Source organism: Malania oleifera, chromosome 6 (genome assembly GCF_029873635.1).
Source record: "Malania oleifera isolate guangnan ecotype guangnan chromosome 6, ASM2987363v1, whole genome shotgun sequence".
In the NCBI taxonomy this organism is placed as follows: Eukaryota; Viridiplantae; Streptophyta; class Magnoliopsida; order Santalales; family Ximeniaceae; genus Malania; species Malania oleifera.
In genome coordinates, this window is record NC_080422.1 from 182,256 (window position 1) to 205,071 (window position 22,816).

Genomic DNA, 22,816 nt, shown 5'->3' on the forward strand with positions numbered 1-22,816 from the left:
ACCCGAGGAGGTGTTGCAATCATTGAAGGTTATCGCATTCTTTCGACACAAAATAATCAAAAAATACCAAAAGCCTACACTATGCCATGCCACTTGTCATAAGATTCAAAAAATAGCAAAGGCCTACACTATGCCATGGCACTTCTCCCTTCCTACTCTTTCTAAACCCCCATATCTCACAAGCAAAAAGTAATCCACAGTCCAAGGTCGCATCCACGCTTCATGAGAACTCTCCTGAGGTGGTCAGCAACACTGCAATTTAGGAAGAGGCGGTCACTTAGTTGGACTCTCAGCGCATCACACACATGTCAAGCTTGAGAATCATGAACGGCCTTCTGGTTTGCAGTAAATCATGTGCATTAATCCTGTTCAGAGTCACAGTCCAGAAAAAGACCTGAATCTTCAATGGAACTCTAGCCTTCCAAGTGATGTGGCTCCAACGAAAAAGGTGGGAGATTTGAGAATAGCAAAAAAAGATTTGATGGGAAAAAAGACATAGCAAATCGCCCAACCACTCTCTCTCATGTGCCCCCAAACAGAACAAAATGACGCAAGGCACTAAAAAGAGTGGTCAACTCAACAACCTTTCTTTGTTGAGATTCCTAAAAAAGTGGAAATCCCAAGGAAAGCCTCCATCAGAAGGGGAAAAAAGAAAGGTGTTAATGAGTGCATTATGTAGGGAAGAGAGTTTAAACCAGATTCCAACAATACCTCTCCCACCCAAGGATCCACCCAAAACCAAACCTTGTTGCCATTGCCCAAACTTAAACAGGTGAGCGGAAAGAAAACACCAGCAACGTGAGACACAAATTTCAAGGGCATGCAATACAAGGCCAATGCCGATAGAGCCCCTCTAACTAAAAAAGATATTTGTTGCTTATGGTGTGGCTCTTATACTTCGGGGGTTTATAAACAAAGGGAGAAAAACATATGAATGTGTTCTTGGTGCAGGGCAGCAGCAAAGACTTGTCGACAAGAACTTTGTACTCTTCGACGAAGAGATACCGAGAGCCAGAAAATCTCAGAGTTTAAAGACTCATCGACGAGTGGATAGACTAATCGACGAGTGGTCTTCTCTGTCTCGTCAATGAGTGCCCAGTTCTTGTTGACGAGTGCTTCTGGGTTGCGAAAATATTTGAATTTTGAATGTAAATGCTGTGACGGTTGGGGATTCAGAGGGAAACCTCCAAGGGCTTATAATATATGTTCTTCTGGGCATATTTTGACATGTAAAAGGGTAAGAGAAGAATAAGAGAAGGAGAGAAGATCATTGAGTGTGTATCTTTGATTTTCATATTGAAATCTCTTGGCGATCGATCCCGTGGATGTAAGCTTTGCCGAACCACGTAATCTCTGGTGCCGTTTCTCTTATCTTTACTTTCTTGATACTATTGTGGTTGTGGATATATTATGTTTATCACCATTTCAATTGTTGCAAGTGTTTGTTTGATTCTTTACAACACTATTGTTATTCCACTACGCATTGTTGGAAGAGGCCTTATTTTGACAACAATTGGTATCAGAGCGTGTTGTATGGCCTTTGCATTGAAGGATCTTCTGGTATAACAAGGTATGGTGAAAGGTTTATACAAAATTCAACCAGATAGCATGGATGTAGTGACTTGGAATGAACTGGGAGCAATCATTCTATTTTGTTTGGCTTGTGGCGTGTTGTATCATGTCATGGATGAGAATACTCTGGCATTAGTTTAACGAAAACGGGAATGCTGATATATGTCTAAGGGTTCGTCAAAATTTGCAAGTGTAGTGGAGGAAGATTCAGAATGTAGTGATAAAGATATGCTATGTGTTTCATCGGGTTCAAAGTGCCTCATGGGTGATTCTTGGATCTTAGATACCGGATACTTTTATCCTAGAAAATGGTTTCACGTTTACAGGTCAGTTTATACTGGTTGAATTTTGATGAAAAATGATATTTCATGCAAAATGTTTGTTATTAGAAATGTCAAAATCAAAATGTATAATGGTATTGTAAAAGCTATATGTGATGTAAAGCATGAATCGGGTCTAAGGAAGAATGTTATTTCATTGGGTATTTTAGACTATAATGGATATTGTTACAATTATGAAAGTGGAGAAATGAAAGTGTGTGAAAATGACTCGATAGTGATGAAATGAGGTAAAGTAGCGGGAAATATCTATGCAGTACAGGATGTTAAGGTTGTAGGTGCAGTTGTAGCCGTTGAATCTGAATCGTATATCTTGTGGCATATGCGGTTAAAGCATATGGATGACTACATGTTTTCAAATGTTTAGGAACCGATGATGATAGCATCAAGGGATAGACATATGTATTTCGTGAGTTTATCATGAAGGGTCTTGATGTACTTCATGCAATGGCTAAGGTGGAGAACCAGCTAGGGAGAGAGGTTCTCAAGTCAAACATTGGGGCTGAGTATGTTGGTTTTGTTCAAGAAGTTTTGTGAGCTGGGAAGTTTATATGCAGGGCTTGCAGGGTACTTCTTCGTGAAGTCAGTGAGTATGGCGCGTTTCTCATGTGATCAATCATCAAAGGTATCGCTGGATGGGAAAGTTGCAGGTGAATTGTGGGCAGGATTTGTGGTAGACTACTCGGTTGTGAGTGGATGTCCACTGGTGCACTATTCTAGTGATGGAGGATCCATCCTTGGTGTGATGTTCGCACAATACACTTTTCTGGGGTATAAGAAAGATGGGTGCAAGCTGGGTGATCCTATGGCCAACAAAGGGGTGATCGAGGACATGACTTTTGTTGATAAAGTCATGGGGGAGCGTACTCATGTGAAGGAAGAGAAACAAATGCCAGAAAACTGCGGCAACAGCAATTATGTTATTCAGGTGGAGTTAGGGACTCAAGGCAGAAATGCAGGGAGTTCTATCTCTGGTCAACAGTATCACGGTATGAAAAGGCATGTGATGCAGGTGGAGCAACAGACTCAGGGTAGAGAAGACATAGTTCATATTGTAGGGAGTTTTCAACTCGGGAGACCAGCAGGATCACGATGGGCTCATGTGTAATATCAAACCACTACTCAAGTGTGTCAGTTGGTGAGGCTTCCAATTTGGAAGAGGGTGATAGGATGCCATGGAGTAATGTATCTGTTGTGTGTGAATAACATATTATTGGTTGGAAAGGCTTTGACTGAGGCTAATCAGTTGAAAACTCTGTTGAAAGGTTTTGACATGAATGTGTTGGGCACGCCCAAGGTGAGTCTTGGTTTGCTGATTTGCATGGACAAAACTGCAGGGAGATTAGTGTTATCTCAGGATGGTTTTGTGGGCAAGGCTACGAGATTGGTGTTATCTCACGGTGGCTTTATGGATCGAACCGCAGGGAGACTTTGTTTGAAGTCTCAGAGGGGGTTCTGTGGAGAATCAATATGCAACGTCTACCACTCGGTACCCAAGGATGGGTTGTGATTTTTGGGATATGTCAAAGGTCACTCATGATTGTGCAATAGGGTGTTTCAGCAAGCAACAAAGTGAACTGTTAGTTGTTAGTTTCGTTGAAGACTATAGAGGGGGCATTTGTGATACAAGGCTTGCAGTAGTTTTTGTGTTTTCTGTTGTGGAAAGGTCTTGTTGGAAGCCTAGGATGATGTCTTCGGGTATTGAATCTACAACTGTATCGGGGTTGATGGTAAAACCTGAAACTGCCATCAGCAAGTTCAAACGGCGTTGCTCGGACTTGGTGTATGTCTCCACGTGCTAGAAGGGAGACGATCCCAACCGAGCGTTTCGAGTTCAAGGTGGAGCAGTCAGATATGTTTTTCGAGTTCTCCTAAGGGGCGTATAATCGCCAAGGTGGAGATTGTTGTTTATGATGTGGCTCTTATACTTCAAGGGTTTATAAACAAAGGGAGAAAAACATATGGATGTGTTCTCGATGCAGGGTAGCAGCAAAGACTTGTCGACGAGAACTTTGTACTCATTGACGAGGAGATACCGAGAGCCAAAAAATCTGAGAGTTTAAAGACTCATCGACGAGTGGTCTTCTCTGTCTCATCGACGAGTGCCCAGTTCTCGTCGACGAGTGATTCTAGGTTGCGAGAAAATATTTGAATTTTGAATGTAAACGTTGTGACGGTTGGGGATTCGGAGGGAAACCTCCAAGGGCTTGTTTTATATGTTCTTTTGACCATATTTTGACATGTATGAGAGTAAGAGAAGGGTGAGAGAAGGAGAGAAGATCATTGAGTGTGTATCTTTGATTTTCATAAGGAAATTTCTTGCTAATTGCTCCCATGGATGTAGGCTTTGCCAAACCACGTAATCCCTGGTGTCGTTGCTTTTATCTTTACTTTCTTTATACTGTTGTGGTTGTAGATATATTCTGTTTATCACCATTAAGATTGTTGCAAGTGCTTGTTTGATTCTTTACAACAATTTTTTTATTCCGTTGTGCATTGTTGGAAGAGGCCTTATTTTGACAACAATATTCAATTTAGAAAAAATATAATAAATTGAAAAAACAATTTCTATACATAGACACATGGCAAAAAAATTTATTTTGTGCATACATAGACATTAGAAAGATACATAAAGCATATTACACACACACTTAATCTGTTTTTTGTTTGTATTGATTTTGCTCATTACAATACTCACATAAAAAAAATTCATTTCTTTTTTTGTTTTGTCAAAATACAGGAGCAAACAGAACTGAACTATTGCCTTAACCAAATAAAAATTTCAGTATCATTCATAGATTAGGCACAACATTGCACACCCATACACCTTGGTCATGCAAAAATTATATGCAAAGGTATGTCAACAGTCAATTTTTTAAAATATTTATATTTATATTAAGATGAATTTGTTGGAGCTCGATTTACATTGTTGGCCAACAACTTAACAGCTTAAACTTTCAGGTAAAGTGATTGTCTAACATGATATCAAAGCTGGCTATCAGGAGATGCTGGGTTTTAGTCTTGTTGTCCACGTTTATTTTGTGGTGTTTAAAAAAATTTGGTATTCCCCATAATGGGTGTTATTCATTGGTCGTTTCTATCTCCACATGCTGTCAGGCTGAACATGTGGGAGAGTGTTGAAGCTTGATTTACATTATTGGTCCACAACCTAACAACTTAAACTTTTAGGTAAAGTGCTTGTCTAACAAAATTATTTTTTAGTAGTGTTTTTTCAAAGAAAATGAAACTTTATTAGAACAGCAAGATGGGAAATTGCAGAGAGGACTAGACAGAAAGAAGAAAATAATTGAAAGAAAAAAAAAACAATCAGCTCAATAATGCCACAGAATCACAATAAGAAACAGTTGTTAAAAAACCTTGCACCAAAACCCCAAAGGGAAGCCATACACCCAGCCTCTCCCAGAGTAAATCTAGATATGATCGCTCACAAGAAAAGATTTCAGCAATATGTTCCAATTGAAGTCTCCATAAAACAACAAAAAGAACACACCTCCACAACCTTGCAACATCCTTACCCTTCCCAAAACCAACAAAAGAATAACTAAAAGCTCCTTTACCAACCTCAAACACACTCAAAACTTCACCAAGAACTCAAAATAATCTTCTCCACAGAACACAAGAAAATGAGCAGTGCAGAAAAAAATGAAAAATGTTCTCCAAACAACTCCCACAAAAAAAAGCACACATCTGGACAAAAAGGCCTTAGAACACCTCCTACTCAGCAAAATTGTTGGTGATAACTATATTTAGGGCCACTAGCAAACAAATGTCTTGATCTTAAAGGGGCACAGATATCTCTCTCACCATGGTAACCTTTTCTTCATTGACCATGAAATTGTTCAACAGCCATGATGCAGACGAATCTCCAGGGATTAGTACAAATTGAAGTCGAGGGTAGGAGATTTTGTGGTTATGAATTTTGATTGAGAGGAACAAGAAAAGAAACCGATGGGTGAGGGCTACTAAGTCAGCAATACAATGGATTCTGCAGCGACTTTGGTTTGGTCTCAGTTCAGCATATTTGTCGAAAGAAAGAGATTTCGACAATTCAATCGTGTGGGGGCAATTAGGCTGACCTAGCTTGACAGATTTCTCGAGTTAGGAGTACAGTTATGTTCGATTTTTGCTCCCAAAGGGTGAAAGGAGGTAACTGGAGAAGCGTTGTGGAAAGTCTACAGGATTTGGTAGCAAGAATTGTGTTGATTGGTTCTAAACATGAGAGAGTTAATATAGAAGATGCAAAAAGGAAAAAGATTTTGTGGAGCGAGATCGTTAAGGGAAAATCTCCTTTGGAGTTGTCAACGCATGGATGGAGGTGCGCTAATTGCGGGAACAAAGAAGGCACCCATCCTGAAGGTAGCCCAACAGTGGCAGAATATGATCGACAACAAAAGATGATGACAGTGGTTTGGAGATATAAAGAACAAGGGTTTCCCACAAGCATGATAAACCAAGGAGGTGAAAATTTCGCCAAAGAGGTGGGCCTTCTAATCCTTGTACTGCAGATTTATTAGGTAAAGGATCTCATTAAGTTATTGGGCCCAAGAATGATGGCCTTCAGAGTAGTGGCTTTTTCAGTATAGGTAATGCTTCGTAGGCCTACTAGGAGAAGGCAGGACATGTTTTAAAGATCTGAATAGACTTGGCCCATCTAGTGAGTTATTGTGGCCTCTTTGTACAAAAGGGGCCCAAATAAATCAGACTGTGGGGATTAAAGAGGTAGTGTTCTCTTTTAACAAAACAAGCAGAGAGTCCCAGATACAACTTGTAGGAGACTGTCGTATAAATAAAGGGGTTTTCCCCTATGATAATATGCATGCTATGCAAGTGGACAAGCAAAGAAATTATGAATTTGCCACATCTTATTCAATTGTAGCTAGCCTTTTTCCAGAAATTTCTTGGCAAAATCAGAACGCTCAATTGTCAGGAGCAAGGGATAAACAAATTGTCAATAATTCTCATGAGCGCCGGAGATGCAATCGGATGGATGACAGAATGAGGAAAGCTTGAGCAATGGGTCGTGCCCAGAGGTGGAGGTATTTCGTGGGATAGAAAGGATGAAAAATAATGTACAAAGACAGTGGAAAAAGGTGTGTAAGTGCCAGATCAGCGTGAAAGGAATGGAAAGGTATGAAAAATTCCATAATAGTTGTAAGAAATCATGTTCGCAGGAAGGGAAACTAAAAATTGATGATGCTAAAAAGTTTTATGTTCAATAATCTCGGAATTTTTATGAGTCTGGCTTAGACAAAGGAGGTAATATTCTCAAAAGGGGAAAAAAAATTTGCGGGGTATATCTCGAAGGAAGATTGTGACTATGACAATGACTTTGCTTGTCATAGTCGTCTTTTGTTGGATTAGATTCTTGAAAATATGGATTATATTTCCAATTCTTCTGATGCCCTAGGGAATATTTCTTACATACCCCCTTCTCCGCTCGAAGATTTAGAGGTTGTTTCTATTTTTGGGGAGGGGGAGTTGGGTGTGGACTTGGCTGTGACTAATCATTGTTGGGATGGTTTATTACCTACTGAAGTGAAGCAAATTAGAATGGATGTTGGTGCTTAAAAAACTCTACATGATGTAGGATTGTAGCTGGCTGACCCAGGGGAAAAGAAGTTCAATTGGATGGTTCTAATAGAAAAATGTTTAGAAGGCAGCGAGAACTAACAAGATTAAAGAGTTCCATCAATTATGAAGGAAAGGGCTAAAAGAGGGATGTTTCAAATTAAGGTGTGGCAGTTATTTAATTTATTCATTTTTTCATTTCTTTTTAAATTTTTTTATTTTCTTAGTTTTAGTCTTTTGCTTCTTCCCACTTTAAGGATCTCGTCCTCTTCTAGGTTGTAATTCTCTCCTCTCTTCAATAAATTTCATTTTCTAAAAAAAAAAATCTTAAAGGGATAGTAGCCACCCATATGCACTGATGAAGAGGAGAAGACACATCAAACTTAACAAGGGGAGCAAAGAAAGATTTACAAGGCGAATCCCCCTAAGAAATCAAAACCCACTTCCTACCATCACTCCTACTAAAGATATGACAACACTACACAACAAACAAATAAGAAAGCTCCTCCAAATCCTTATCATCCAAATCCCATCTAAAATGAAAATCCCAAGAAAGAAAGTCGCCATTTGGAATTAGAGGAGGAAATCATATCATCATTAAAAGAAGAAAGACAAAGAGCAAAGGAACGAGAGAATGCAAAATCCCTCACCCCCAAAAACATCTTCCAAGAGAAAATATGATTACCTCTTCCTAGTTGGAAACTTTGAGAAAGTAATAACAAAAAGACAAACTTGTGAATTAGACCTTCTTGAAGAATGGCACTGTCATTATTATGGTTAACTCGAGTCCTTTCGCTAGCTTTGCTACTTGTGGTGTTATGAGTTAGTTCCATCACTTATTTAGTCATTCCTTTAGATGGACACCCTTGTGCTAATTCTTTTAGAAACATGGTCTTTTAAAGAGTGGTTAGGAGGTTGGATGAATGGAAAGGAGCTTATTTCGCTCTTGGGGACGACATTACTCTTATTCATGCTTGCAAGTCTTCTATCCCCACACACTAACTCACCCTTTTCTAAATTCTAATGATAATGGCTCGATGATTAGAGAAATTGATTAGCAATTTCTTGTGGTCAGCAGGAGGTGAGCGGGATAGAGATCATCCTGCATGTTGAGCAACTATAAATATGTCCAAAACTGTAGGAGGTTTTGTTTTAGTAATTTTGTGTCCAAAAATACTTCCTCAATTGGAAAGTAGAGCTTCCCCTTGGAACCTAGCTCTCTATGGCACAAGATAATCCACTAAATTTGGGCTCAATATTACCCACTCAATTCCTTGGAAATTTGTATAAGATTTACCACTCCTTTTATGCCTGGCGTCCAATATAGTGTTGGTAATGAGAAGAGAATTTGGGAGGCTCCTTTAGCCATCATTTATCCTCATCTCTTTCACACATCTTGTCTTTATAATACCATTATTTATGCGTTCTTCCTCTCACAAGAGATTGGATATTCTCGGAATTTTCATGTTTTGAGGAAACTTAATAAGAGAGAGACCAAAAGCATGCTCCTTTGATTAATGTGCTTTATTCCTTTTGGTTCAAGTTGGTGAGTTGCAAAAGAGTTTGGGATTTAGACTATTTGCAGAATTTTCTTGTAATTTTTTTCTTTTTCTCATTTGATTTACACTCCTAATGCCACACCTTTTGCTACTTTCTCAAATTTCGAAATCTATAGCTCCTAAATCTTCCTTATAAGATTCAATCATTTACGTGGACAGCAACTGGAAAAAGTTAATGCAAATAATTTGCATAAAAAATGAGACCTAACAATTATCTATTATTGCACGATATCTGTGTCCTTTGTTTGAATAATGGAGAGACTTCTTCGTGTGGAAAACAGTTACCAAGAACCTCATCTCTGCCACAAATGTAGACATAATATCTATGATCTAAATATTTTATGATTATGTGTTGGTTTGTGTGGACGACGCACATAGACATAATATAGGCTCTTTCTTAATATCTAGAATTTTTATGATTACCTGTTGTTTATGGTTCAAATATTCGACAATTATGAGTCAGTTCAAGTACAACATAGGAGTAGATATACAATAGGTTCTTTTTGATTATCTAGAGCATTATGATTAAAATATTTGACAACCGAGCGTTGGTCTAATTTCTCGGGATTAGATATTATGATTTATGTATACAAATCTAAATCAGCTCATGGGTCGTGTTTTGAGAGATCTCCCCCCTAATAATGCTAGCTTTACGTGGTAAATTGAAGGTGCTAAAGCGGTGGCAAGTAGGCTCTACAGATTCCTATTTTGCACGGAGTGGGAGGATGAGTTCCTTAATCTCTATCAATCTATTTTACCTAGGCCCACTTCAAACTACTTCCCAATCATGTTGGAATCGAGGAAGGCTTCTTGGGGTCATACTCCTTTCAAGTTTGAAAATGTGGTTGGATCATGATTCCTTCCAGCCCCTAATGAGGAATTCCTTGAACGAAAATGTGGAGACGGGTTGGAAAGGTTTAAGATTCATGAATAAAGAATCGAATAGAGAGATGTTCAGAGATTTAAGGTTTAGAAAGCCTAGCATTTTTGGTGAGTTGCCAGAGGTAGATGCCAAGGAAGAAGATAGTATTCTATCAAGGGGGAAAAGGGATGAAAGGAGTATCTTTGAAGAATGAATAGGAGGTGATTCTCAAAGAAATGAGAAGTTGGAGGCAAAAGATAAAGTTTAAATGGATCAAAATGGTGATTGTAATACTAGATTATTTTTATAGGAGAGATTATGAGAATTGAGGAAAATTTTGATTCGGGAGTTGGAAGAGGATAGAAGGTAAATTATCTCCAATTAGAATCAAATTGCTCCTAAAATCATTGGGTTTTATTCTAATTTGTATACTGAGGAGGATGACAAAATAGCAATGGTTGAAGCTTTAGATTGGGACCCTTTTTCTGGTGATATGAGGTAGCTTGGTAGGAAAGACCTTTTGAGGATGAGGAAGTGAGGATCACAGTTTTTGGGATGGAGAGGGATAAATCTTAGAAGCCTGATGAATTTAGTGTGGCTTTCTTCCAAAATTATTGGTAGTTGGTTAAGGCCAACCTGCTTAAGGTTAATGAATTTTATTGGAATTTTAAGCAAGAGTATCTATTCCCCTTTCATTATAGTAGTGCCAAAGAAGAATAAATCCATCAAGATGTCAGTCTCTAGACCTATTACCTTAGCATCTAGAGTTCATGAAATCATCACTAAAGTTTTAGCTAATAGGTTAAGTGAGGTGCTTGATAAGAGGGTTTGGTAAGAGATGGCAACATTGGATTAGAGGTTGTTTGCATAATATGAGCTACTTAACTTTAGTGAATGGTCTAAGGCTACAAGAGGGATAAGGGATGGTGACCCTCTTTCCCCACTTTTGGTGTTTTAGTGGCTGATATTTTGAGTAGGATGGTGGATATTGTTCTGGATAGAGTTTTCGCTAAAGGTTCAGAGATGGGGAGAGGGGCACAAGGTCTCACACTTTAGTTTGCTAATGATACTATCTTCACTTTAAAGGATCATAGACCCTCCTTTTTCAATAATTTGGGTCTCCTTCATGTTTTCAAGAAGGTTCATCAGCTTAAGTCTTAAGATTAATACGAGGAAGAGTAGTATTGCAGCTATCAATAGTTTGTCGAGAGTGTTAGGGAATTGTCTGCGGATGTGGGTTGTGGAGTTTTGAATTCGCTACTATCCTATCTAGGGGTTCCTTTAAGGAAGTAACCCTAGATCTATCAGCTTTCAAGATGTTGTGTGAAGAGGGTTTCTAAGAGACTGGATGGGTGGAAATGTACTCTTTTTTTTCAGAAGTAGAATTACGCTCATCCAAGCTCGTCTTTCTGTATCCCTCCATAATTTATCTCAATTTTTAAGACTCCGACAGGTTGCTAGTAAGGTAGAGAAGATAATAAGGGACTTCTAGTGGTTAGGATAGGGGTCATAGGGATCACTTGGTAAGTTGGGAAGTGGTGGTAGGTATAAACAAGAGGGTTGGTTGGGTATTGGAACTTGGTGCCTGAAAACACAGCTCTTCTGACTAAATGGCATTGCCAATTTCCACTAGAGATTTCTTCCATGTGGCATTTAGTTGTTAAATGTAAGTATGGATTAGACAAGAATGGGTGGGATACTAATTTAAAATTTAGATGTTCTTCAAAAAGCCCGTGGAAAGTTATCTCTCAGAGTTATCACCCCTTTATTCCATATATCAAACTCCTAGTGGGAAGAGGTAGTAATATCCGTTTTTGGAAAGATCCTTGGTTAGGGAATGTAGATTTATCCACCTCATTTCCACGCCTCTTTCGCTAGAAATGAGGGCAAGATGGTTCAATTTCTTCTTTTCTTGTTGGTCCAAGTGGTCCTTCGCCTTCTTGGGATTTCCAATTTCGTAGGTTGTTCGACGATAGGGAGAGGGTAGAGCTACTTTAGTTGCTAGTCCTGTTGAATAACTGTGATTTTTCTTTAGAGGAGGATAGTCGGTCTTGGTCTTCAAGTCTTTTGGGGGTTTATTCTTGCAAATCTTTTTGTCATTTTCTGACTAGGTCAAATTCATCTTTTTCTCTTTGAACATCCATTTGTAGGGCCAAAGTCCCAATTAAAATTAAGGTTTTTATCTGGTTGGCTGCACTTGATAGAATTAATACCAATAATCTGCTGCGAGTCAAGAGAACTTTGAAGGCTCTACCTCTAGATGTCTGTGTTCTTTGTTTTAACTGTTCAGAACCTGCATGCATTTGTTTATACATTATGATTATCATTGGAGCGTGTTGAATAAGCAATTTGGTATTTTAGGAGAATGTTGGGCGAGTTCAGAGGCAGTGGAGGACTTTTTGAAAGTTTCTTTTGTTGTCTTTGGCAGGAAAAAGGAAGAGGCGGTGCTCTGGAAATGTGCTTTCTTGGTATTTTTTTGGTGGTCGTCGAAGGAGTGTGGAAGAAGACACATTATTTGGCTTCTCTTTGGTATCTAGGGTAGGGGAATTTCAAGGCAATGAGCTTTTCTAATATCCAGCACCATTGGCGTTATATGTTGGATTGTTAGTTCATGTAAGTCTAAACAGGAAGATGGTTCGGGTATCTTCGAAATTTGGTGTCTAAACACACGGCTCTCTTGACCAAATGGCTTTGGCGGTTCCCTCAGGAGGATTCTTCTTCATAGCATAAAGTTACTAAAAGCAAGTTTGGACTTGACAGGAGTAGATAGGATACCAATTTGGGTTCTAGATGTTCTTTGGGAAGTCCATGGAAAACTATTTCTAAGATTTACATTGGGTAAGGGCATGGTTATTAAAATCACGAAACATATTGTAGAATCACATCATACGATTCTACGACCCAGATTCACCAAAATAATCCAAATCGCTACAAAAATCAGAATCAAGTAGAATTGTGATAGAATCATAAGAGAATCAGTAGAATCGTAGAATTGTACAGGCCCTACTTTGTTACCTGGACTGGGATTTTTTCTTCTTTTTTTTTTGGGCTTCAATAATATGGCTCAATACATGTTATAATTGGCCCAAGGGCCCCAAAAGGTTTATGTTTGGTCTAAAGTCTTCAAAAACTGGAGCAAAATAGCTACCAGCCTCCCATCGATGAACAGATTCAGCAGAATCTGCAACTGACTTCCCTGCAGTTCAACACCTCAGTCCTCTACTCCTCATTGAAGTTCAGCAACCCAGCACCAAAATTTGTCTCCAGTTCGACAGCTAGAGAGCCCTCAATCTGGTGACTGGTGATCGATCAGCAGCAGCCAGTTGTCTAGCTGTTTGATCAGCAGCTCTTTGGTGTTCAACAACCAGAGTTCTTGGGGTTCGACAAGAACACAGTCCTCAGTCCCCTTCCTTCTTCAGTGTTTAATAGGAACACCTTCATCCTCTTCAACGCAGTTCTTGTTTGACCAGCAGCAGCCATGAGAAGATCCAAACCAACAGGCCCAGCAGAGCTGCAGAAATATGCTTCAAAACATATCAGCTTCTTGAAAATACTCAACAGTAAACATTGTTCTTCTCCTTCTTCTCCTTTTTTTCTTGCTCTTCTTCTTTTTCTTCTTTTATAGTTTGAACTTTCTATTTTATTTTTAACTTCTTATACTTACTGAGCTACCAACCAAGTTTTTAGTCTAAATACTTGTCATAAAGTTCCACATATATAATTTTTTAATATTTATTTAACATTGAAACTACAATTTTACTATTCTCGATCCGATTCTGCGATTCTATCCTGCAGATCCCTCCAACTATCCCACTTAAAATACCTGGGTATGGGGTCTAATATTTGTTTTTGGAAAGACTTTTGGTTGGGTAATATTGTCTTGTCCACCTCTTTGCCTCTTTCCTTATTGATCTGGATGATTTCTTACCTTCTTGGAATTTTCATTTTAGGAGATCCTTGAATGATGGGGAAACAAACAAGTTATCTTTATTGTTGAGTATCCACGGAGTCTAATAGTCAATCTTGGTTGTTGGATCCCTAGGGGGTCTATTCTTGCAATTTTTTTGTGAATTCTTGGTTAGCACCGACTTTTTCTCTCCACTCCACAGAACTATTTGGAAGGCCAAAGACTGCCCTAAAATCAAAGCTTCTATTTGGTTGATGTGCTTAATAGAACAAATACTAATAACTTGCTGCAAAATAGGAGGCCTTTCAAGGCTCTCTCTCAAGATATATGCGTGCTTTATTTTCAACTGCTCAGAATCTGCTCCACATCTTTTCTTGCATTGTAATTTTGCATGGAAGGTTTTGGACAAGTTATTCAATTATTTTGGAGAAAGTTGGGTTTGTCCAAGGACAATGGAGGAGTTTTTGGCAATATCTTTTGTTCGGTTTGGTAGGAAGAAGGAAAAGCATTATAGATTAGTGCTTCATTTGCAGTATTTTGGGGTTCGTGGAAGGAACGGAACTCGCGTATATTTTTTGGAAAGAAATTAGCATTTTTGTAGGTGTGGGAGAAGAATCATTTTTTGGCTTCTCTTTGATGTGTGGGTAATGGTAATTTCAAGGGAATATGCTTTTTAGATATTCAGCGGGATTAGCATTCTCTATTGACTTCTTAGGCTGTGTTGATTTCCTTGAGTTGTTATTTACACCTTTGGGTTTTCTTGTTTTGTTTTATGTAAGGTTTCCCAAACTATGTTAAGGAGAAGTCTCTTCTCCTCATTGTACATTCTTACTTTATCTAATGCATTTATTTTGCTAATTTAAAATAAAATGAAATAAAGAGGACATTAAATAACCTGAGAATTTTCTGGGCAAGTGTCAAGCTGGTTTCTTAACACAAAAGGCACTTTCAAAGGAGGAAGGGATTTTTGTCAGGTTGTCTTCTTCTGATAAATATGGTAAAGTTTCTTTCACGTTTTTTTATAGGTTCAAAATACCTTCTTGATGAGCAAGCTTTGGTTATTGATGACCTCTTTGGGAACCCTTCATGTTGACTTTCTTCTTTTAACCCTTTTAATCTTCTTAACTCAGCGTCTGTTAATTTTTATGTTCATAGTGAGTTAACTGATTCTGGCAAAGGTATCCCACCAACACCAATGACTGATCTGATTAAAACAAATTACCTTTCTTGCCATAAAGATCTAGACTTTGTAAAGGGACTTTAACCCTAGACTTATTGGAAAGTGAGAGGGATAGTTGGGACCCACAAGACCATTTGGATAACTAGGGTGCTTCATAGTTGAACGTTTAGGCCAAGCTGTCAAGGTGGTTGCTTCCGTAGAACCTATGAAAAAGGATGGAGGAGAAAGAGTGGAAAAATAGTTGCAAAAATTGGCCTCTAATGTAAACTATAGAAGGGGGAAGGGTAGGAAGATTAGGACAATAAGGTGGTAGAATAAGGATTTTGAGCTGGAACGTTAGGTGTTCAACAAAACATTGGTAAGCATTGTTAGATTAAGGATATTATAGTGAAGCTTGTCCCAGACATTGTTATGATCCAAGAATAGAAATTGCAGATGGTGGATGGTTTTCTTTATAAGAGCATCTAGAATCTTAAATTCAGAGATTGTGTGTGGTTAGCTTCTACTAGTTCCTCTATGGTATTGTGAGTGTTTGGGAGGCCATAATTTCTAGTAAATTGGATGTTCTTGTTAAAGCTTGATATACATTGTTGGCCCACAACCTAACAACTCAAGGTTTTAGGTAAAGCGATTGTCTAACATGGTATCAGAGTTGGTTACCAAAAGGTCCTAGGTTCTAGTCTTGTTGCCCACGTTTATGTGTCGTGTTTAAAAAATTATTGTATTCCCTGTAATGAGGGTTATTTATTGTACTTAAATCTCTCTACGCGCTATCGGGCTGCATATGCGGGGAAGTGCTAAAACTTCATATACATTGTTAGCCCAAACCTAACAGCTTAAGCTTTAAGGTAAGGTGGTTGTCTAATAGTTCTCATTGGCATTTTTTTTTGCTTCCATTCACTAAGATGTCTTATGTAAGAGCCAATGGTGGTTTACCTCAATTTATGGTCCTAATGATTCTCAATTACTTTGGGCGATCAACAAGCTGCGGTTCATGGTTTATGTTCACCTCGTTGGTGTTTGGGGAGCGATTTAATGTGAGTAGTTAAAATTGGGAGGTCCCAAAACTACCACAAGAATGAGGAGCTTTGGTTTGTTTATTAGGGATTGTGATTTGAGGAGTATTTCTCTTGTGAATGCTCATTTTACTTGGTTCACTGATGGCATTAGATCTGCAGCTACTAGGATTGATAAGTTCATGTTTACACTGAATGGGAAGATGCTTTCCTACCCTTATACAAAAAGAACTTCCTAGAGTTGCTTCTGACCACTGTCCTTGATTTTGAGCCTAATCCTATTTAATGGGGCCCTACTCCGTTTAGATTTGAAAAATGTGGCTTTCTCATCTGGATTTTCAGAGTTTGATTAGGAGTTGGTGGGGGAGGGGGACTACACTGCTGATGGGTGGGTAGGTTTATGCTTTATGAGAAAAAAATTGAAAACATAGAATAGGAGACTTTCGGTGAAGTAAAATCAGAAGAAAAAAAAATGTTATTCTTGAGGAATTGGGGGGCGATTGATATACTAACTGAGGAGGGACCATTTTTGAGAATATTTCTAGAAGACATATCCAGTTTTCAAATGAATTTGAGCAAGGGAAGAGATGCGTTGGAGGCAGAAATCAAGGATGAATTGGGTCAAGAGCGAGGATTTTAATTCTACTCTCTCCCATAAGATGGCAAATGGTAAGAGAAAAAAGAATTTTATTAAAGAGCTTGGGGGCAATAGTGAAGTGGTTATTAGAGATCTAGACCATATAGTGGGTTTGATTACTGATTTTTATAGGAATCTTTTTTCAAAGGAGGATAAGGGGCGAGTTTTGGTAGAGGGACTAGATTGGTATCCTATATCAGCTGATAAAGCAACATGGCTAAAGAGACCCTTTGAGGAAGAGGAGATAAAGTGCTCGATTTTTGAGATGGATAAAGAAAAGGCCCGTGGACTGAATAGCATTACTATGGCTTTCTTTCAGGATGGTTGGGATATTTTGAAGGGAGACTTTCTCAAACTGTTTCTTGAATTCGTTAATAATGGAGAGGTAGGAAGGAGTATGAATTCTACTTTTTGGTGCCCAAAAAAGATTGTGCAGTTAAAGTCAAGGATTTTAGACCAATTAGCTTAGTCACAAGTATTTACAAGATTTTAACTAAGGTGTTCTCTAAAAGATTGGCTACAAGTCTAGAGGATATTGTATCTTTTAGCCAAAGTTATCATATGAGTGATAGACAAATCCTAGATGCTTCCTAGATAGCAAATGTGGTGGAAGAAGATGATGTTCGAAGGAATAGGAGAGTTATAGTGTTGAAATTAGATTTTGAGAAAGATTATGATAGGGTGAACAAGAGTTCCTTGGATAAGGTTATAGCCAGAAAAGGTTTCAGTCAAAGGCAGAGGAAATGGATAACGGGTGTTTATCTTCAATGTCTTCTCTATCATAGTAAATGGCAAGGTTAGGTCTTGGTTTCATGCATCCGAGAGTCTAAGACAAGGGGATCCTTTCTCACCTTTTCTCTTTACAATTGTGGTTGATGCATTAAATAGGATGACTGGGAGAGGAATTGATAGAGGGTTAGTGGCGGAGATCAGATCGGGGTATGAGGATTGTACATCTCCAGTTCACAAATGATAATATTCTCTTTCTCACACATCAAATGGATTGTCTTACAGGTGATTGAGAAAGCTTATGGGTTGAAGATTAACTAGTGGGTCCTGGCATGGATGTGGACCCTTTTGTTAGGCTTGCGAGTTGTGCTGTTTTGACTTGGTCGATTACTTATTTAGACGTTCCTTTAGGAGGCAACCCTAATGCTGACTCTTTTCTAGATCCTATTTTTGAGAGAGTGGCTAAGAGACTAGATGGGTGGAAAGGATCTTTCTTCACCTTAGGGGATCATATTACTCTTGTCCATGCATGTCTATCCTCCATTCCTTTGTATTATCTTTCCCCTTTTAGAATTCCTATGAGAGTGGAGCAGAGGCTTGAAAAATTAATGAGGAACTTCTTGTGGTCGAGTGAGGGAGAGAATAATAGAGATCACCTTGTAGATTGGGAGATCGTGTGCAGGTCTAACACGGAGGGAGGTTTGGGTCTGGGTAATATGGTGTCCACGAACATTTATTTGGCAGGCATGGGACTTTCCTTTAGAGACTAATTCTCTTTTAAATATTACTCATGTGAGTCCTTGGAAGTTCATGTCTTAGAGTTAAGATTATTTCATTCCAAAAGTCCAGCATATGGAGGGTAATAGGGAGCAAATTTGTTTTTCAATAGATCTTTGGGTTGCAGAGATGCCTTTGGCTATTGCTTTCCCTTATCTTTATCGAATCTCTATTCTTCATGATGCCCCTATTTCTGATTTTTTTTATTTTAAAAGCAGATATTCTCTCTTGGAATTTCCATTTTAGAAGAAATCTAAATGACAGAGAGATCAATGAGTTGGCTCTTTTAACCAATTTTCTTGATTCTTTTCATGCTTATTTGGGAAGTGATAAACAGGATTGGAGTTTAGATCCTTCTAGGAAATTCTCTAGTAAATCTTTTTTCTCTTACTTGACAAGTGACCCTAATGTGGATCCTTTTGGTTTTTTATTCTTTGATCTTGAGCTAAAGGTTCCTCAAAATAAAATCTTTTATTTGAAACTGTGGTTCTCGAAAGAATTAATACCAATGATTTGCTTCAGGAGAGAAGGCCTAATAAATCCCTGTCTTCTAATATTTTTGTCCTTTGTTTGAGGAGTGATGAGACTTGTTCATATCTGTTTCTTCATTGCCTTTTTTCTTGGGCTGCCTAGAAAAAACTTTTTGGTATTTTTGGTGAAGATTGGGTTTGTCCCTCCACCTTGAAGGCTTTTTACAATCACATTTTGGGGTTTTTGTAAAGGGAATGATAGGACAGCCGTGTCACGATGAACTATTATGGCTATTATTTTGGTGTATCTGATTGGAGAGGAACGCTAGATTTTTCAAAGGGGTAGCTAGCGGCTACTGCAAATAATTTGCTTTGGAGTAGAGTGGCATATCATGCATTGCTGTGGGTGTCGGCTAACAGATTTTTTCATCATGTTTCTTTGGAAGACCTGCAGCCAGACTGGTTGGCTCTGCTTCATTAATGGGTTTTCAATTTATGATGATTTTTTGTTGTAATTTACTGCCATTGATGCAAAGGGATGATTTTTGTTCTCCCTAATCTAATTTTAATTTTTTTTCCTTCTCTCTTTCCTTTTTCTGATGTACATTCTTCTCTCTTCTAATAAATTCTTTGTTTCTCAAAAAAAAAATAAAACAAACAAACAAACAAAACATTTGCCTCTTCAAAATCCACTAAAAAACAATCCCCTTCACTTCCCTCTGACAATCACCCTCCACCACCTAATTAGTTACTAAAATAGCATCCAAAATTGGTCTACCTCAGATCCTACACAAAAGCACCCTGAGTCTAACAGACACTGTCAAACTAACTCCAGCTCTAGCATTTAACCAATTCAGATGAAACCTTGCAACACAAAACTTAAGGAGAGTGGTAGCCATTAGGAAGTGGTTGGTTACAATTGCCTTCATTTGAGTTTGGAATTTGAACTTCATTAAATGAGAATTAAAGGGATATTAAACGAGGGTTAAAAAGGGATGGGCATCCTCTTAAAAGTAAAATAGAAGAAGAATCAGCTCTTGCAATTAAAGAAACCTGCTCAAGTCAAAACAGAAGAATTGAACCACAAGAACAAACTTAAACCACAACCAAAAACTGGAGTATAATTAAATCTCTCAAATATTTTAAAGGATGTTGCACAAGATCATCCAAAACTGCAAGAAAAAAAAAATGCGTACAGCCAAAAAAAACCAACTGGGACTTCAGGCTTTTCTGTCTTCGATAAGAATGAGAAGCAAATAGAGTAAACCAGAAAGCATACTGCTGAGACGTGAGGCAGGTGGAAGGCAAAGAAGAATACTCATTTTTTCAATTAGCAATGGTGGCAATGAACACTATACATTTTATATGGCGACAAGGAAAGCCTATCCTAATAAGAGGGGAGGGAAAAATACATTTCTTAAGAGGAGGCAAGGGAGCAACCCAGTGTACAAAGCTCCTGTGTATGCAGGGTCCGGGAAACATTTCTTTTGAGGGATTACTAAAAATTGAACACTAAGCAGGAAATCATGTCTATGGTTGGCAAGCTAGTCTGCAGTGGTATTCCCTTATATCTGGGCATGTTGGCTTTGGCACTCCCATTTCTGTTGGATGAGGCTTCTGCATTCCTCCCCAAGTTCACTGCTCTTATTGATTAAGAATTTTTTTTTAATTACATCAACAGCAGCCTGCAAGTCAAATTTTATACTTACCAAAAATGCCTCTAAGTTCAGGAATTATCACTGATCCCATTTGTATGAAGTCAATAAACAATTCATAGGATGGGGGAAAAGGCTCAATTGAATCACATAGTAAGATGGAAGTCTCAAAGAGCTCCATTACACAGTCACCATTAACTGACATAAAACCAAGATAAATAATTTCATCATCTAACAACTCCAATTTTATAAGTAAAGACTGTACTTTCAAGTAAAGGATACCAAGGGGGTGCCAACTGCCAACCCAAATATAAGAAAATGCAGATGGGTGATGTATGTCACATAACTCCCACTCTCCTAGATTACTAGTTGGGACTCCTAATCCTCTACAAGAGTGGAAAGGAGGAAATGCTTTTGGGTCACCCAAGCAACCTTGAACAACTACCAAAGTGATGTCCAAATATCCTAACCTCTACAGCAATGTAGCAGCAGGTGGTTAGTACTCTCCCCTGCCTCCTTGCACAGATAACGGCTATCATCCCAATCCATCCCTCATCATCCCCATTGCAGATGGCCTCTCTAGCTTCGTAAGGAAAAATGTGCAACATTTTAGTGGCTTTAGAGTTTAAACCTCCACACAGCCTTTCTGGGGGAGACACTGCCAGTCCTCCGAAGAACTTCAAGCTTATTAGCCTTGCTTTTAATATAACATATAGAGACCAAAAAAAAATATCCATATACTATTACACTAATCTCGCATATGCAAAAAGAACACTAACAACCATACTGACACATGATTCAAACAAAAACTCTCCACTCCCTTCACCATTCACCCTCACTAGAATAAACAAATATAAATAAAGAATGTAAGAAAATAAAAGTAAATCTAAAGCTCCACTAACTAAACAAATCAAAAGCTATGATTAGTCATATAATAAAATACAGCTAACCTGTTGATATTTCTTTTAAAAGCATTGCTTTAACATGCAATGAAGAAGGTGATGTAGAAAAAGCTGCTGCCAAGCAACTAATAGCAAGAACCTGTCAAAAGACAAAATATTATGACACAAACATCATAAATATCTCCAAATATCATATTCAAACAAAACTAACCATCAGACCATTCTGATCACTTTTAAATGTGAACCCTTCTTCAATCCTCCCACAGAGAAATGTAATAACAGTTGGCAACAGCTCAACAGGCATTCTTGAATACCTGTACAATGATAATATTTTTTCTAAACTCACTCAAACCACAGAGACATATACATGCACGGAAAAAAAAAAAAAAAAGTACAAATGAAATGCATATATCATGAATAGATACAGATTGCCTAGTGAAAAAAATGTATAGCCACATATCCGTGATTTGGGGATTCTCGTACCCTAAGTAACAGCTAAGGGCTTGCCTTGTGTCAATGTCATTTCCTGTTTTATCTTCATATTCAAAATTTTGAAATTGTGACAGAAAACATGTTGGCCACACATTTCGATTTCAAAAAAAAAAGAAAAAGACAATTCTCCTTGTTCTAAAAACAAAATGACAGTGTGGAAGCGGTGTCTGCCATCAAGTCTTTTCTGTCTACAGTTGAGTCTCATAGTAAATCATCGCTCTCTCTTATTACTTCAAATATTAAAGGTGCAAGTACAGTCAAGAATTTCACTGGTCATCAATTTTCTCTTGAGAGAAAATTCATGCATTAAGCTCCAATCATAAACACCACAACACTGCAAAAATACCACATTTCCAATCTGCAATCCTCACCTTCCTTCGGCCAAACCCCTCAAAATAAATAGATAACAATTACTCCACCAGTGCCAAACATACCCAAGATTCTACCATAACACCAAATAAATTATTCCATATTCTCCAACCATAGTCACAGTCAAGGTCTTAAATTTCGATTTCGACTCAAATTTCGAAGCTCCAAAAGTACGGAAATTTCGACGGAAATTTCGATTTTGATGTCAATTTCGATTTCGATTTGAAAAAATAACGGAAACTAGTAGTAAAACATGGAATTCTTTGTGAAACTTTAGAAATGGGTAACAAATATAATAATATAAGTTTTAAAACTAATATATTACAAATTAAATACATCTATATTTTGTATAGGGTGGAAAAGTTTTAAAATAGTATTTGTATCAAACATGTTTGTAAGATAATGTACATTAAACAGATTCGGTTAATGCAAATGAAATTCATAATTCATTTAAATATTATTTATTATACAAATATTGATAATTTAGACATGAATGGTTAAATAAAAGATTACTATAAGTTTATTTTTTCATATAATTTCAAAAGCACTTGTGGTAACCTTTTGTTTCAATAAAATAAATTAAAAGAGAAATCTCACTTCACTCCTAAATCTCTCGTTTGAATTTCGACGAAATTTCATTGTGTAGTTAAAATTTCCAAAAATTTCGCTATAATTTCCAGGTTTCAATAAATTTCGGATGATTCGTTGGGATTTCGACAGAAATTATGTAAGACGGAAATCGACTGCCATTTTGATTTCGAG

At 37.9% G+C, this 22,816-nt stretch overlaps 1 protein-coding gene across 5 annotated transcripts in view; it reads right to left on the reverse strand.

Annotated features, from left to right (window-relative positions):
- The window catches only part of LOC131158794 (uncharacterized), a 146,570-nt gene that overhangs the window by 83,894 nt on the left and 39,860 nt on the right, over positions 1-22,816 (reverse strand). For all 5 annotated transcript variants that reach the window (XR_009137509.1, XM_058113660.1, XM_058113661.1 and 2 more), the window contains exons 12-13: positions 21,405-21,507; positions 21,242-21,332 (exon numbers count right to left, since the gene is read on the reverse strand). Coding sequence is in view for 4 of the 5 variants with exons in the window: in XM_058113660.1 (XP_057969643.1) it covers positions 21,242-21,332; positions 21,405-21,507 (194 nt within the window). In the remaining variant the exon portion in view is untranslated. The remainder of the gene's footprint in view (positions 1-21,241; positions 21,333-21,404; positions 21,508-22,816) is intronic.